We start from the raw sequence: 15,128 nt of genomic DNA, 5'->3' as shown, positions 1-15,128 counted from the left end.
ACAGAGACACATATACACATGCAAATACAACCTTCTGAGGGTTCATTTAGTGTTGCTTGTATATAGGATTGATTGCTTAAAACTAGATAATCTGTTAGGGGACTCATTCCTGGAGAAGGCCGAATCTGCCTCTCTCCCATCTGCGACATTTAGAGAGGGCTGTGTGAAGGGCAGGGTATAGACACAAGTCAGGTTCAGCTGTATCTGTTGGAGGAAGATCATAGACAGCTCTGCCCACCAGGCGTAGATTCCCTGTAAGACCCTCATTGTGTTCTGTCCGTTTCCTCTGCTGTTCTGTGCTGTGTGGACTCGACAGAGGGCAGATATGTCAGCTCAACAGGAAAGGTGAGTGCGGACTATAGAGCTCATTGGATAAACAGCGAGGGGCAGAGTGCCAGCAGCCTGACCTGTGACTCCCTTCGTGAACAAGAGAGTTCAAGAGAGAGTGAATGACCACTGCTGGGGGGAGGGGTTCAGAGGCATGCACCAGACAGAAGTGGGGCAAGGCTTTGCTCAGAGATTGAGGGGTGTCGCCAGTGAGCATTGGACCATGACATCTCCCCAGGATGACTGTCTAGTGCACAGAGTAAGCACCCTCACCTCCACTGGGCACAGTAAAGTCCAGCCCAGATGCTCAGTGCCTCTGCCTGAGCTCATATGTACAGCTGCATCCAAAGCAGACTCTGCATTTCCTCATTCGCTCTCCATTTTCCCAGAGCAGAAACCAAGTTTAATATCTGCAAGCGCCTGCGAGGATTTCCTCAAATCCTCCTCATCGTGGCATTTAAGATTCCTTGACCATTCTTTGCCTTCCAGCCAGCTCTACAGCCATACTGCACCTTGTTAATTAACTCTAATTATGCAGAGTTAATAGCTAATGCCACCCTACCCACCTCCCCTTTCTCAGCCCTGGGCTGTTGTGGTTCCTCTAAAGAGCCCTGTGTGGCATCTCTATGTGATGAAAGGTACCTAGCCACTGAACTCGGTGACGCCTTGTTCTTCCTGTCCTAGCGTCTGTTGTGTAGTTTGCCTCTCTGTCTTCTGTTCCCATCAGAAACTTCTCAATGACAGTGGCTTTCTGATTCGCCACCTGAACGCCAGAGCCTGGCATGGCTTTCTCTGTATATTAAAGTATTTAAAATATCTACTAGATAAATAATTACTAGGCCTGGTCATTTTAAGGGGGTTTTTACAATATTATTTTTATTCTTGACAATTTCATACACATATACAATGGAACATGGTCATGTCTATCCCACCCCATTTTCCCTTCCAACTCCTCTGAAATTCCCCATCATGGCTCCTCCCAACTTCATCTCTTTGTGTGTGTGTGTGTGTGTGTGTGTGTGTGTGTGTGTGTAGCACATTTGTGCAGGTGTCCATAGAGGCCAGAAGAGGGTGTTGGATCTCCTAGATGTGAAATTATGTACAGTTGTGAACTGTACAACATGGATGGTGGGGACCAAACTCAGGTCCTCTGAAAGAGCAAGAAGTGGCCTTAACCACTGAGCTACCTCTCCATCATCCTCCACTTTTTCTGGTAACCCAGCAAGTCCAATTAGTGCTGCTCTGAAATGTATGGGGGTGAGGCTATCTCCTGGAGTGTGGAACAATGTACCAATGGCTACAAAGGAAGAAGACTTATTCCCCTCCCCACCTCACTAGTTTTTAATGGCCAACAGCTCAGCATATGACAGCTTGGAGAGCAACTTCTCCGTCTATGCCAGAATTTTGGCTGGACTGATCCCGTGGAGGTGACCATAGCTGGAGTGAGCTCATGGCATGATACCCATGTCAAATCCAGCATTTGTGTTTCAGGCTCTCCTCTACATTTGGCTTTTACTGGATGCTGCTCTAGGTTAAAACCAAGCTCCTCTTTTAGTGCAGGCTGAATTTTGTTTCATAATCCTGTCATCAAATATCAGCTTAAGTACTGAATACCATGCTGGGGTAGTATGCCCAGGGTCCTGGCATCATCATATGAATTCTATAAAAAGATTAACAATTTTGACATGAATTAATTACTATAAAGATGATTAATATGCCTGCTTGCTAAATAATTTAGAAAAAATGTTTGCATGTCAGTAATGGTGGCCTGGGAGAGAATATAGGAAAAGCAGTAGGAGAGAATTGTTGGGAACTTTTATTTGATGAGCTAAACACTGCTGATGGCTGTAACATGATGGCCGGCTTGTTGGGGTTTCTGTCCTGCCCGGTACCCCACAGCCAGCAAACCCCAAAGAAAATCACACACAAGACTCCATAAGATTATAAACTGATTGGCCCATTAGGTTAGGCTACTTATTAGTTCTTAAAACTTATGTTACCCCATTATCCTCATCTACATTAGCACATGGCTCAGTACCTTTTCCAGCGGGGCAGCTTACATCTTTCCTCTCCAGTGGTCTGGGCAGAACTGTGGAGGGAGTTTCCTGTGTCCCAGTATACTCCCAGTCTCTTTGCTCCACCCCTACTTCCTGTCTGGCTTTCCCGCCTATACTGCCTGCCTGGCCAATCAGCGTTTTATTAAAATATGATTGACAGAATACAGACAATTCTCCCACACCAGATGGCTGAAGTGTGAGGAAGCGGGGAGCTTTGTCTGGAATGCAGAGTGCTGACTCACAGTTGTCTGTATGGTCGCCGATAGCTGGACCGGAGGCAGCTGAATTCGATGCGTCCCCTGGAAGTCAAAAGTGGTTTGGGTGATCTGGACAAGAAGATGGAGCCCACTGGCTGAGCTGTGCTTTTGATGACATCCTGAAATGTCACCAGATCCCAGCACTCTTTACACGTGTCTTTGAGGGTTCATTGTTTAAACAGCAAAAGGTGATAAACTGAGAGGCCAAGCCCGGAACCCAAGCTGCCTTGGTTTGAACTCCACAATCTCAGAGGCATGTGGTCTAGGGTACTTGAATTTCAATGCCATTGTCATGCCTTGTCTGGATAAAGAGTCTGACTTCAGCAGATGCCAGCTCTGGCTATGGTTGTCAAATGTGCTAGATTAAGCACTGTGCCAAGGTGTGACAATGAAAGCTGAACTCCCTTCCCCTGCTTATCTTTACTGTGCAATATGAATGCTCGGGAAGATATAGGACAGTGGGAGACTGCCTCGTGGGAACTCTTCCTGGTACTAAAGACAGTATGGCTTCCAGTCAAATAACGGAGAAGATGGTGGACTGCTCACGACACGGTGGGCTTGTCACTGGCTTCTTAGTGAGAAGCCACCAGTCCAGACACGGGAAGAGAATTCAGTTGCAAATGAAATCAGGATGGAACAAACAAGAGACCACTGGTGACTGCCACTCTGGGATGATGACACACTGGTCCAGTCTTCTTGACTCTTCCACTGGATGAGCTCTCCCTGGGTCGTTGTCACTCATGGATGCTCAGCGTGGCGATCTGTTGGAAAGAAGGGGATTTAAGAGCTTAGGGTTTGCCCCTGAAATGGTCTAATGTACTACAACCTGTAAAGTGCTACACAAATGGACCAGGCTTTGTCTTTCCTTTGGAGCAGCTTTGAGGGACTTAGAGAGGTATTTCCTTTGAGAAACTGAGGCCTTGGTATCATGGTGATGGGGCCTTTGGTCCTCTTGGCCCCTCTTAGCCCTTGGTGACACCTGGAGAGTGGGTCTTGCACTGCCTGCTCCTGGGTGAACCCTGGGTCTCCACCCTAACACACACAGGTTGTGTCCACCCTCCACGGCCAGCAGCGGTGTGACATCTCTGGGAACAGACGTCAGGCAGGGTTTGTTGCTGTGTGTATTTGACACAGAACTTCCTCTAAAGTGAACGGGCCCTGACTCTCCTTTACTTTCTTTTTCGAAGGATCTTCTCAAGAAGTGCTACTCTGCCAAAGCGACCTACCTGTTCCAGCAGGATAAATTCTACGATGTCAGTTATGACACGGGAGACAAATCCATCCAGTGCAGCAGGAGACCCGATGCCTTCAAGTTCTGGATGACCTGGAAAGCCCTGGGCACCTTAGGACTGGAGGAGAGAGTTAATCGTGCCCTTGCTCTGTCTAGGTATGTGCAGGCACACATGCGTGCATGCATGCATGCGTACATGTTTGCATGTGTGAGTGTGAATGTGTGTGTGTGTATGTGTGTTAGAAAGACCAAATGAAAATAGTATTGGTAGATTCTATACATAACCCTTGCTTCTGAGTCCCTTTTTGAACACAGTAAGCATTTCTTTAGTGTCTACTATGTCTTGGAAGCATGTGCAGAGAAGTCCTCTACCCTTCCTTCACGCCACTAAGGTACACACTCAGGTGAGAGAGCAGGATAAATGAAACATAATAGAAATTCTTGAAAAGCCTGAATGGTGGCGTTTACCTGTAACCATAGCGTTCAGGAGGCAGAGGCAGCTGAATTTCTGGGAGTTCAAGACCAGCTATGGCTTTACAGAAAGGTCCTGTCTCAAAAATGAATAAACACATTTAATTATATACTCCTAACATTAGTCTTCACAAACATAGATTTTTTTCTCAAATAAATCAAAACTTTTTCATCCTATGTTTTATCAGTCGAGGAACATGGTGACACTGGTGTGTGATGGATCTCACTTCCTCCTGGCCTATTGTTAAGCACAGAAGAAGGACAAACCAGATCAATTTTAATTTTTTGTTTTTATTTTCGAGACAGAGCTTCACTATATAGCTCTGCCTGCCCTGAAACTCAATATGTAGGCCAAACTGGCCTTGAACTTAGAGATCTATCTTCCCTGAGCAAGGAATTAGCTGGGATTAAAGGCTTTCACCACCCTGTTAGGCAGGACAAGCTAATTCAAAACTTAGTGGTACCAGTTACCTGCTGTGTAGCTTAGAAAAGCATGTGGACTCAGTGCACCTCAGTTCTAATCCAGCAAAATAACAATAATGGAAATTCTTTCAAATATCTTTTAAAAGAATTTATTTATTTTCATTTTATGTGTATGAGTGTTTGCCTACATGTACACATACACACCATGTGTGTGCACTGCCCAGAGAGGCCAGAGTTCAACCTCAAGGAGCAGGAAGTACCCTTTACCAGAACAGGTAAAGAATTGGCCTTGGCATTTGGAAAAAAACTGGAGTAAATAATTTGGGTGACTGTTCTTTAAGAAGTTTTTTGGGGGCTAGAAAGGAGGCTCAGGGAGCTGGGAAGGTGGCTCAAGGGGCTGGAGAGCTGACTCAGCAGGTAAGAGCACTGACGGCTCTTCCAAAAGACCCAGGTCTGTTCCCAGGACCCGCATGGCAGCTCTATAGCTCAGCAACTCCAGTTCCAGGGAATCGGACACCTTCTTCTGGCCTATGAAGGAAGCGGGAACACGTGATAAACACATTCAATAATAAAAGAATAAAGAAGAACTAACTTAGTGCCTGCTAACAGGATAGTGAGATACGCTGGGTGTGTTCAGCACAAACACAGTTCTTTTAGCACAGAGGATCAGAAAGAGTTCACTTTGAGCCGAAACTTAGCGTCTATCGCTTTGCAGCATAGATGAAGTTTGTCCTATGCGACTTACTCCACCATAGAAGTAGCCCTTGAGATCTTCAGTTATAGAACAAGTGCAGACAAAAGGAAAGCTGTGAGTCGAAGCATTTCCTGGTGGGAATCACAGGGAGGCAGAGTCTAGCAGCGGTGAAACCCTCCTCCTAGGTTTTAGAGGCCATGGATGAGATTCTAACTTTAGTTCGGTGAAAACTAACAGTCTGTTAAAAATACATTTTTACAGATTTTATCTAATAGCCAATGTGGTGAGAGTCAGAGGTGAGCAATTGTCATGGCTGGCATTGCTGAGGGCAAAAGACAGGTAATGGTAGACAGAAACACGAGACTCTGGGTTCAGGGTTCATTTGAGGAAAGAAAACATTCATATTGCTATTTATGCATACTTTAGCTAGCTACTACGATGTGGGATACCTCCTCACAACACCACTACAGATAACTCTCAAGTAGAGTTTGAGCAAACCGTCTCTTGAACCCCTTTATCTGAATCCCTTCTTCTGCAGTTCCCTGCCCTTGGGATTTATTTGCCGGTGAGGACATTCCTCATTAGAAACTACCCCATGCCTGTAGCTTTCTGCAGTCACACAGCCACATCTCTGTAGGATTTGCATCCCAAAAAGGAACGGCAGACCATCTGGGCCCCATAGGCAATGAATGACTGTTAAGACTACAGAAAGCCCAAGAGGGCTGGAGAGAAAGCTCAGTGGGTAAGCAGTTCTTGTGCAAGCATGATGTCTCAAGGTTAGGGTCCCCCAAATTTAAGTAAAACCAATACAGTAGTTCATGCACATCTGTACTCCCAGGGTTCCTCAGGAGAGATGGGAGTCAGGGACAGGAGGGTCCTCAGTGTGCAACCTGGTACATACAGTGGAGAACAATAAAGACACACTGCCTGAAAGAATGTGGAAGGTGCGGACCGACCTGCAAGGCAGTCCTCTGACCTTGACATGCAAGTGGCTACACTCAAACATGTAGACACACATGTATGTACATGTGTGCATGCACAAGCATACATGCACACACATACAGAGGGGGGGAGGTTTTTCTTTTTTAAGTAGCCCAAGATAACTTGATTATAGAGCTTCAGCATTTGGATTCTCCATTGTCACTAAGTTCTGTGAGTCATTTAACCGTGTAGAACCTTTAACTTAGGTCTGGCTCCCCCCACCCCAGGAACTGAAGCAGGCAGGTGTAAATAGCAGAGGCCCCATGCTATGATAAATGAAGAAAAGTGGCATCGCCTCCCATCACCTACATCCCTTGCAGGCCTGAGTGATGATGTCCGGCACAGCTCGATCAAAAGCTCACGGAATATCACCAGGCCAGCTTCTCTCTGCTGTTCAGTTATGCCTTCTGCATGCTGTGTTTGTTCCCGTGGCACTTACCAGGAATCAGATCTACGTTTTACCAAATTCAAGACCAAGTTCAGTACAACAATCTCAAAGACAGTTGAATTATTCTTGAGTGGAAGAAATGTCCGTCAGTTGCTGCTTCCAGGCCAGCTCGCAGCATGGTCATACTGAGACATGTGCCCTCGACTCTGATCGACTCAGTCATCTGGTCTTTTAAGGGATCTGCTGAGTGGGCTAGAGAGATGCTCAGTGGTTAGGAATGGTTGCTGCTTTGGCAGAGGACCCTAGTTCTGTTCCCAGCACCTCCATGGGAGCTCATAACCATCTGTAATTCCAGTTCCCGGGTCTCTGACACCCTCTTCTGACCTCTGTGAGTTTCTGTGCACACATGGTAACATGCAGGCACACACACACACACACGGACACATAAAATTAAATAAATAAATACTTTTAAAAAGTCTGTTGAGCCTTGGGGGGAACAAACTTTACCTAGAAATGGGGTTAATGTGCCCTGTTAAGAGTATAGAGATGATAACCTAGCAATAAGAACAGGAGACTGTTTATAATAAATATGCATACCTACCCATTAAATTAAAATAAAAGTCAGAAAGCTGTGCCCCCGGTTCTTATTTGCTTGTACTATTTAAATGTGGCAGGATGTGGTGCTATTTTGCCAAAGCCTCCCAGTGACTCAATGACAGGTGTCTTGAAATAAGGCAAGATATAAATATTTGATGACGGTATTTATTCTGAAGTTAATATTCGTCTCAGGGTAGATTGGAGTTTATAGTCTAAGGATACTTTCTAATTCTTTCAGACGCGGTATCACAGGAGGATAAATGTTAACATTTCAATTCAGTTCAACAAATCCTTATTGTTTGTAAACGTTTGTCAAGTTGAATTGAGTGGAATTAACATTTCAGTGAATAGCGCTGCAGGCTCTGTGACCTATATTTAAATATTTGAGAAAAACATCCCTCTGCTTTCGTGCTGTTATTCATAATGGGCTTTTGTACCCCTCGTCTTTCCATGCTGCTGATGGACAACAATATATTCCTGGGGTCAGCAAAAGTCACCTTATCCTCTTGTGCCCAATGTCAAATGAAGGGGGCAGAGTCCTTTTGCCCCCTCCCTCGCAATGACTGGGAAATGACAAGCTTGGCAGCTGTTTCTCTAGGATTAAGAGTCTTAGAACCATGGTCTAATTTCTTTCTGTGCTTACTAGTTGGCTTGTAGCCCTGTTTTTATTTTGCTTTGAAGTCAAATATTGTCTCAGTTCTGGTGTGTGTTCTTTTGGTGTGAACCATGAGGTTAAAGCCAGATAGATTGGTTGTCAGTAGAAATACCCCAATTAACATTGTCTGCCTTTGTCCTAGGTTTACTATTGTTGTGAAGAGACACCATGGCCAAGGCAGCTTATAAAAGAAAGCATTTAGTTTGGGCTTGCTTACTGATTCAGAGGGTTAGCTCATGATGGTCATGACTAGGAATACAGTGATAGGCAGGCAGGCATGGTACTCAAGCAGTAACAGAAAGCGCAAATCTGATCCAAAAGTTGGAGGCAGAAAGAGTGCATGACTAGGCCTGGCATGGACTTTTGAAACCTCAAAACCCACCCCAAGTGACACACCTTCTACAACAAGGCCACACCTCCTAATCCTTCCGAAACAGTTCCACCAACTGGAAACCGGACATTCAAATACATGAGCCTATGAGGACCATTCTTACTCAAACCACCACACCCTTTTCAGTGGTATAAATATTACTACTCTGGTAACCGAACACTACTATGAGCTGGGTTTGCAGAATCCCTCACACTTAGCAGTGGGTTCTCATCAGTCTTCACAAACTGGCCCCAGAACTCACCCACGACAGGAGTCAAATTATCTGCTTCAGTCACAGGATGGCAATTCAGATATTGTTTATCTGTGAACCCACGGGCATTCAATCCAGAGTCTACCAGTTTTCACACATCTTCCGAAAGCTCGGCTTCTCATCCTTTCTACTCTGCTCTGAGTAGAGTCAGCTGTTTTACCACTGGAAGAATTGACTTCCCCCAGCAGATTACAGCAAGGTGGGTCTGATGAGGGCACCAAACTGAGGATGCACACACGTCATTAGCATTCTGGTATAGCTCAGATGTTATTCCTCAGGCCCTTGATCAGGTGTCTTAGATACCGAAGACCTGTGCAGCAATTCTCCTGCCAAACCCAGCCAGAACCACACTTTTTTATTCCTGAACCTAAACAGAGCCTCATCCTGAAATTGGTATGTTCGCCTAAGATGGAAGGACCAGATTTGGATAGACCAGTGTCCAAACAATTATCTCTCCTTCCCAGGCAAAGCAAGAAAGATACATTTTAAAATATTTTATATATTCTTTGACAGTTTCATAATATACAATGTAGTTTCTGTTTGTATTCTCTCTCACACAGTTCCTCCAGCTCCTCTCGGATCTCTGCCACACCCCAACTCCATTTCATGTCCTCTTGTCTTGTTTTGCTTGTCTAATAACCCACTGAGTCTAATTAGTGCTGCCCATATAGGCACTGATATAGAGCTGTTCACTGGAGTGTGATCTACCAACCAGGGGCCACACCTGTAACAAAAGGAAGCAAAAATAGAGCTAATGGGCCAATCGGTTATAACTTATGGAGACTTCTGTGTGATTTTCTTTAGGGCTTACTGGCTATGGGAATTGGGCAGGTCAGAAACCCCAACAAGCAGGCCCTAGCTGCTGTTCTGTTGGCACAATGACAGTTTAGTCCCTAAGCTCAGCTAGACCATGGCACTTTACAGGTGTTGACAGGGACTCAGGGTGATCATTGTTCAAATGTAAGATCCATTTGACATGGTTAGCAAGTTTGTTATTGCTTAAATAAATCATACATAATGATGTGTTTCATTATACAGTTTTGATACATTTTTATTATATTCACCCCCAATAACCCTCTCTGATCCCTTCCTACTCTTGCTAATTCCTTTCCTCTTTCCAATTACTCCTCTGTCTATTTTTGCTTCCTTTTGTTTGTTTGGTGGACTAGTGAGTTTAATTAGATTTGCTGACATATCGTGCATGGGGAGGTTATTTATGCCACTGAAGAAAATGTCTCTCCTTCCCCCAGCAACCTATGGGTCCTCAGGGAAGAGAGGGGGTTGTCAGGCCCTCACTGCTCATGATGGAATGTTGATAGGCACCACTGTGTGCAGGTAATTCCAATTGCTGTGTGTTTAGGATGGGTGGCCATGTTATACAGAGAAAGCACCCCGTAACACTCAAGCTACTACATTCTTTCCTCCCTTCTTCTGTGATATTCTTGGAACCTTGGAGGGGTGAATGCAAGTGCCCAAAGCATGTGATTATTGAACACTCAGTTCCAAATGGGACAGCTATATAAGCAGAATATAACTACAATGAGTTGACTTGGTTTTGGAAGACAGCTTCAGCCACTATGACAAGAGTATTTTACAAAGAAACCACACATAGCAAGATTAAGTGTCAAATAATAATAATGCCAGGCAAGGATTTTCCCAATCTGTACCCACATCTCTATTACGTGCATGAGGAAACTGAGACAGGCTCAGGAATGCTATGTGATTTTTCTAGTTACAAGGTTGGTTAAAAGCCCATTAGCAATTTCCAACCTGGAATAACTCAAGGTTCCTGGTAGGCAAAGCATTGACCATGAACTCAGGACATTGTAGGCTGGTGTGATTACAATCCAGCATTCTGGGTGTAGCAGGTGCCCATGCATTTATATCTTGGAGATTGAGATAAGGAATGAGTGATGTGGGATTCCACTCTGTATACTCTGAATATGTTTTATTATCATTGATTAATAAAGAAACTGCTTTGGCCTATGGGCAGGACAGAATATAGCAAGGTGGGAAATCCAAGCAGAGGTAGAGGAGGAAAGAAAGTGGGGTCAGGTAGGCTCCATGCAGCCCTCAAACCACAAGCCTCCTGGTAAAATATAAAATAATAGAAATGGGTTAATTTAAGATATAAGAGCTCTAGCTAGGAATACACCTAAGCCATTGGCCAAAAAGTGTTGTAATTAACATAGTTTCTGTGTGATTATTTGGGTCTGGGTGGCCAGGAAACTAAAGTGCAGTCTCCTTTTACAAATGAGTCTCAAAACTTCTGTGATATAGGCAGAGGTTGTAGCTGTTCTCTGGTGTTTCCAGTTTCTTTTCAGAAGTTAGGCATGAACAACACCCATGAAACTTTGCACAAAGGCATAAAATGAGCAGAATAACTTTCAATTCTCCTGTTTCCTTTCCCTCTCTTTCAAGTATACAATCTTGAACAGCATACAATGCCTATCTTAACATTTTACTCCGTGCTGGTGTCTTCACGCAGACTATGGAGATAGAACTAACTTTTGTCTTACTTTTAAAAAATTTACTTATACATTTGTGTGTGCATGTCTGTGAGTGTGTGGGCATATGTGCTGGGGGAGTGCCCATCTGTGCCAGTGTTTAGGGATATCAGAAGAAAGTGTTGGGTGCTCCTTGTCTATCATCCTCCACCCAAAATATCAAGGCAGAGTTTTCCCTGAACACCGAGTTATCAGTTTCTCAGTGAGTAAGCCATAGCAATCCTCCTGACTCAGGCTTTGCTGGAGTTGGGGTGACATACATGTACAGGATCATACCTGCCTTTTTACATGGATGCTGGGATCTGAATTCTGGTTTTCTACAAAAGCAACAAGTGCTCTTATCTGCTGAGTCATCTCTCCAGACCTTACTTAGGGTTTCTTTCTCATAAAACTATGATGAAATGGAATTAAATCGTCTATGTTTCTCAACGCTTTGCTCTTATGCTTCACAAGACAGAACTAGAGTCTACTCGTTTGCACAGGTACACCATACAACTCTGGGTCACTCAGCACACTTTAGTTTTTTAGTCTTCAATTTCTGTGCTCTAACTTTATTTCTGATGACTGTGTAGAGAAACACAGAGATCTGTAACTATAATATGTGTGTGCGTATACACATATGTATATATATTTGCAAGTGTAAAATGTATCTCTATGTGTGTCCACATGATTAATTTTTTTCCTAGTTGATTCACAACTGTGATTTCTTCCATTAGAAAGTATGGCCATAGGGCAGCTTCCAATCACTCTAACATCTACTCACTATTCCTGGTTCTGGTACCCAACACCATGGGGAAACACGGTTTATCATCAATGTTTTCATTAGCATTTCTTTGATGGCCACTGATCTCAAACATTTTTTCTGATACTTACTGATGACTGGAATCACTTTTTGCTGTGTCTTGAAGGTTCTAAGACTTTTCCTACTTTATACCATGCCCTGAAACCAATATTCAGGGATGGGAATATGCATGTAGCATGTCAATACTTTTGTGACTGTCTCTGTGTGTGATTGCAACATAATTGTTCAAAATAAAAGATTTATATGACTAATAGAATTTTCTAAGATTTTGTGTATTTAAAAATGATATCTATGAGCAAGGATCAATATTATATCTTCAGTAAAAATGATATATAAATAAATTAAGAGGACATAAAAGACCAAATTTTATAAACTAGTACTTTGTATCCACATTCTAGAATGGTCTATAACAAGTAATGTAACAATAAAAAAAACAGAAAACGAAAACAAGCTGGGCAGTCAGTGGTGGTACTCACCTTTAATCCCAGCAGTAAGACTGTTGTGAGTTTGAGGCCAGCCTGGTCTACAGAGTGAATTCTAAGACAGCCAGAACTTGTTTCACAGAGAAACCCTGTCTCAAAAAACTAAAAATGAAAGAAAACAAACAAAATCCCAACTCTTCACATGGTTTCTAGGATTTTTCTGACTTGTCGTGGCAATTTCTTACCAGAAAAAAGGCTGCATAGGTTTGGTTTCTGAAGTAATCAAATGAGACTTGAAGTTCCCAAGAGTTAATTGACTATAAAGAATTTAATAGCATGCTCAGGTTGCCATGGCTACAGGGTGAGGTCATAAGTTGTGAAGCCAGTTCTTGCTGGTGAGTGTTCTTTCTTTCTTTCTTTCTTTCCTTCTTTCTTTCCTTCTTTCTTTCCTTCTTTCTTTCTTTCTTTCTTTCTTTCTTTCTTTCTTTCGTTCTTCCTTCCTTCCTTCCTCCCTTTCTTTCTTTCTCTCTCTTTCTTTCTTTTTCTTCTTTCCTTCCTTTCTTCCCTCTCTCCCTCCCTCCCTCCCTCTCTCCCTTCTTTTCCTTTCTTTCTTTCTTTCTTTCTTTCTTTCTTTCTTTCTTTCTTTCTTTCTCTTTCTCTCTTTTTCTCTCTCTCTCTCCCTTCCTCCCTCCCTCCCTCCCTCTCTCTCTCCTTCTTTCTCTCTCTCTCTCTTTCATTCTCTCTCTCTCTCTCTCCCTCCCTCCCTCCCTCCCCCCTCTCTTTCTTTCTTTCTTTCTCTCCATCTTTCTTTTATTCCACTTTTTCCATTTAGAGAAGAGTACAATAATTCTCTGGCAAACACTTTTCTTTCCGAAGTTGTATACATTTTCTTAAATGCATTTGACCCCTAAACTTGAAATGCTGGCTCAAATATGGTGAGATTTTTAAGTTTGTGATCCGATCAGTTGTTTCCAAGGTCAAATACTTCAAGTTTTTACATATATAATTTTTCTTCTTTCAGAGAGTTTCATACATATATATGATATTTATATTATTTCTATCCCCCAGATCCTTCTGTGTTCCCCCACACAAACACGACCTCTCTTTCTTCAGTTAGGATTTCATAACACACACACAATACGCATGCACTGATGCACACATTCATTGTTGCTCATATGTACATGTGTTTAGGGTTGACCACTTGGACTTAGATAACCTATCAAAGGATTTTCCTTGTAGAAAACAACTTCCCACTGAGTACACATTTATTGACTGTAGCTCTTTACATAGAAGTGGACCTTGTGAAATGCCCCCGTTTAAGTGTAGATAAAAGCCAAGCCGCAGGAGAAGAGTTGGGCACTGTTATACACACTGTTCAGTGCCTTTGTATGCCTGCTCTAATCATATCCCAAGTCTTGTGTATCTGAGATCTTTGCTTATGATGAAATGCTGCTCTTTATATTCAGTGGACCACTGTAGGCACCCTAGCTCTATTTGCACCCCTTGCTTGTGACTCGATACTGATTAGTGCTCCTCCTGTCCTCTGTTCTGGCCATAGAAACGACCAGTTTAGACTTTTTGGTCTTAAACTTAAAATCCCAGCAAAAGTAACACACCAAATGCTCCCTGTAACCTAGCAAAGTTGTTCAAACACCTATACTGAATCCTCACCAAGGAAGTGGGTATAATGAAGGCTGGTGATGGCTCAATGGTTACGGGCACCTGCAGACAACCCCTAACATCCACATGACTGCTCACAGCCATTCATACCGCCAGCTCCAGGAGATCTGATGCCCTCTTCAGGACTCCACAGGAACTACATGCACATGGTACGCATACACGCATTCTGGCAAAGCTTTCATACACATAAAATAAAATAAATAAACCCAATAAAAATTTCTAAAAGAAATTGGGTATGACATGACTCATTCTGTTTGATTTTCATGCCAAGATTAAAGCTCGTCTTAGAACGTGAGATTGGCCTCATCAACAAGATGTGTCCTCCTAGGGAGGCCCAGAGTGTGGTCCTACAGATGTCCTCAGAGACTTCTGCCCATGTCTGGAGCTATGCCTGTGCCTCGTGCACCCAAGCCCCAGTTCTGCAGCAGAAGCAATGCTTCAGGTTATGAAAGTCAATTCACGGTATTTGGGGGTTGCAGATTATTAATATTGCCGTTTTAAAATAACATCGTTTTTCTTTTAGGTACCTGGTAGATGAAATCAAGAAGAGAGAAGGATTCAAGTTACTGATGGAAGTAAGTGCTTGTGGGATTGCGCTCCTGGCCCTGCCAATCAACAGTGCTGAAGGCAGCCATTGTCTAATCTGTTGTATTGTGCCAGTTTTGTGTTGCGGGCTAAGAAACAAGTCATTAGCTTAATTCATACAGTCCATTATGTTAATTGACTGTATTAGTGAACATTTTTTTCCTTGCTTGGATTCACAGAGAATACACTTGCCTTTAAGTGTTGAAAATTAAAATGCTCAATAATAATTAGCAGGGATAATACTGAATAAATTATGACCTCTTTCTTGATACAGAAATGGCACAGCGATTGTGTTGCAAATACTGTGCTTGTGTATGCAAGACCAACTAAGGGGGTATAAAGCGTGCACACACGCTCTCTTTGTATGAAATAATGAGCACTAGGAGCTGTGGAGCAATGGGAAATGGGAT

At 43.2% G+C, this 15,128-nt stretch overlaps 1 protein-coding gene across 1 annotated transcript in view; it reads left to right on the top strand.

Annotated features, from left to right (window-relative positions):
• Nucleotides 1-15,128, top strand: part of Gadl1 (GAD like acidic amino acid decarboxylase 1) — a 143,985-nt gene that overhangs the window by 72,566 nt on the left and 56,291 nt on the right. Inside the window, exons 11-12 of the mRNA XM_048423714.3 lie at nt 3,829-4,028; nt 14,657-14,708. Of these exons, the coding sequence (XP_048279671.3) occupies nt 3,829-4,028; nt 14,657-14,708 (252 nt within the window). The remainder of the gene's footprint in view (nt 1-3,828; nt 4,029-14,656; nt 14,709-15,128) is intronic.

Source organism: Myodes glareolus, chromosome 4, assembly GCF_982192425.1.
Source record: "Myodes glareolus chromosome 4, mMyoGla1.1, whole genome shotgun sequence".
Classification (NCBI taxonomy): domain Eukaryota; kingdom Metazoa; phylum Chordata; class Mammalia; order Rodentia; family Cricetidae; genus Myodes; species Myodes glareolus.
Note: the sequence above shows the minus strand (reverse complement) of the source record. Positions and strands in the feature narration are given on the sequence as shown.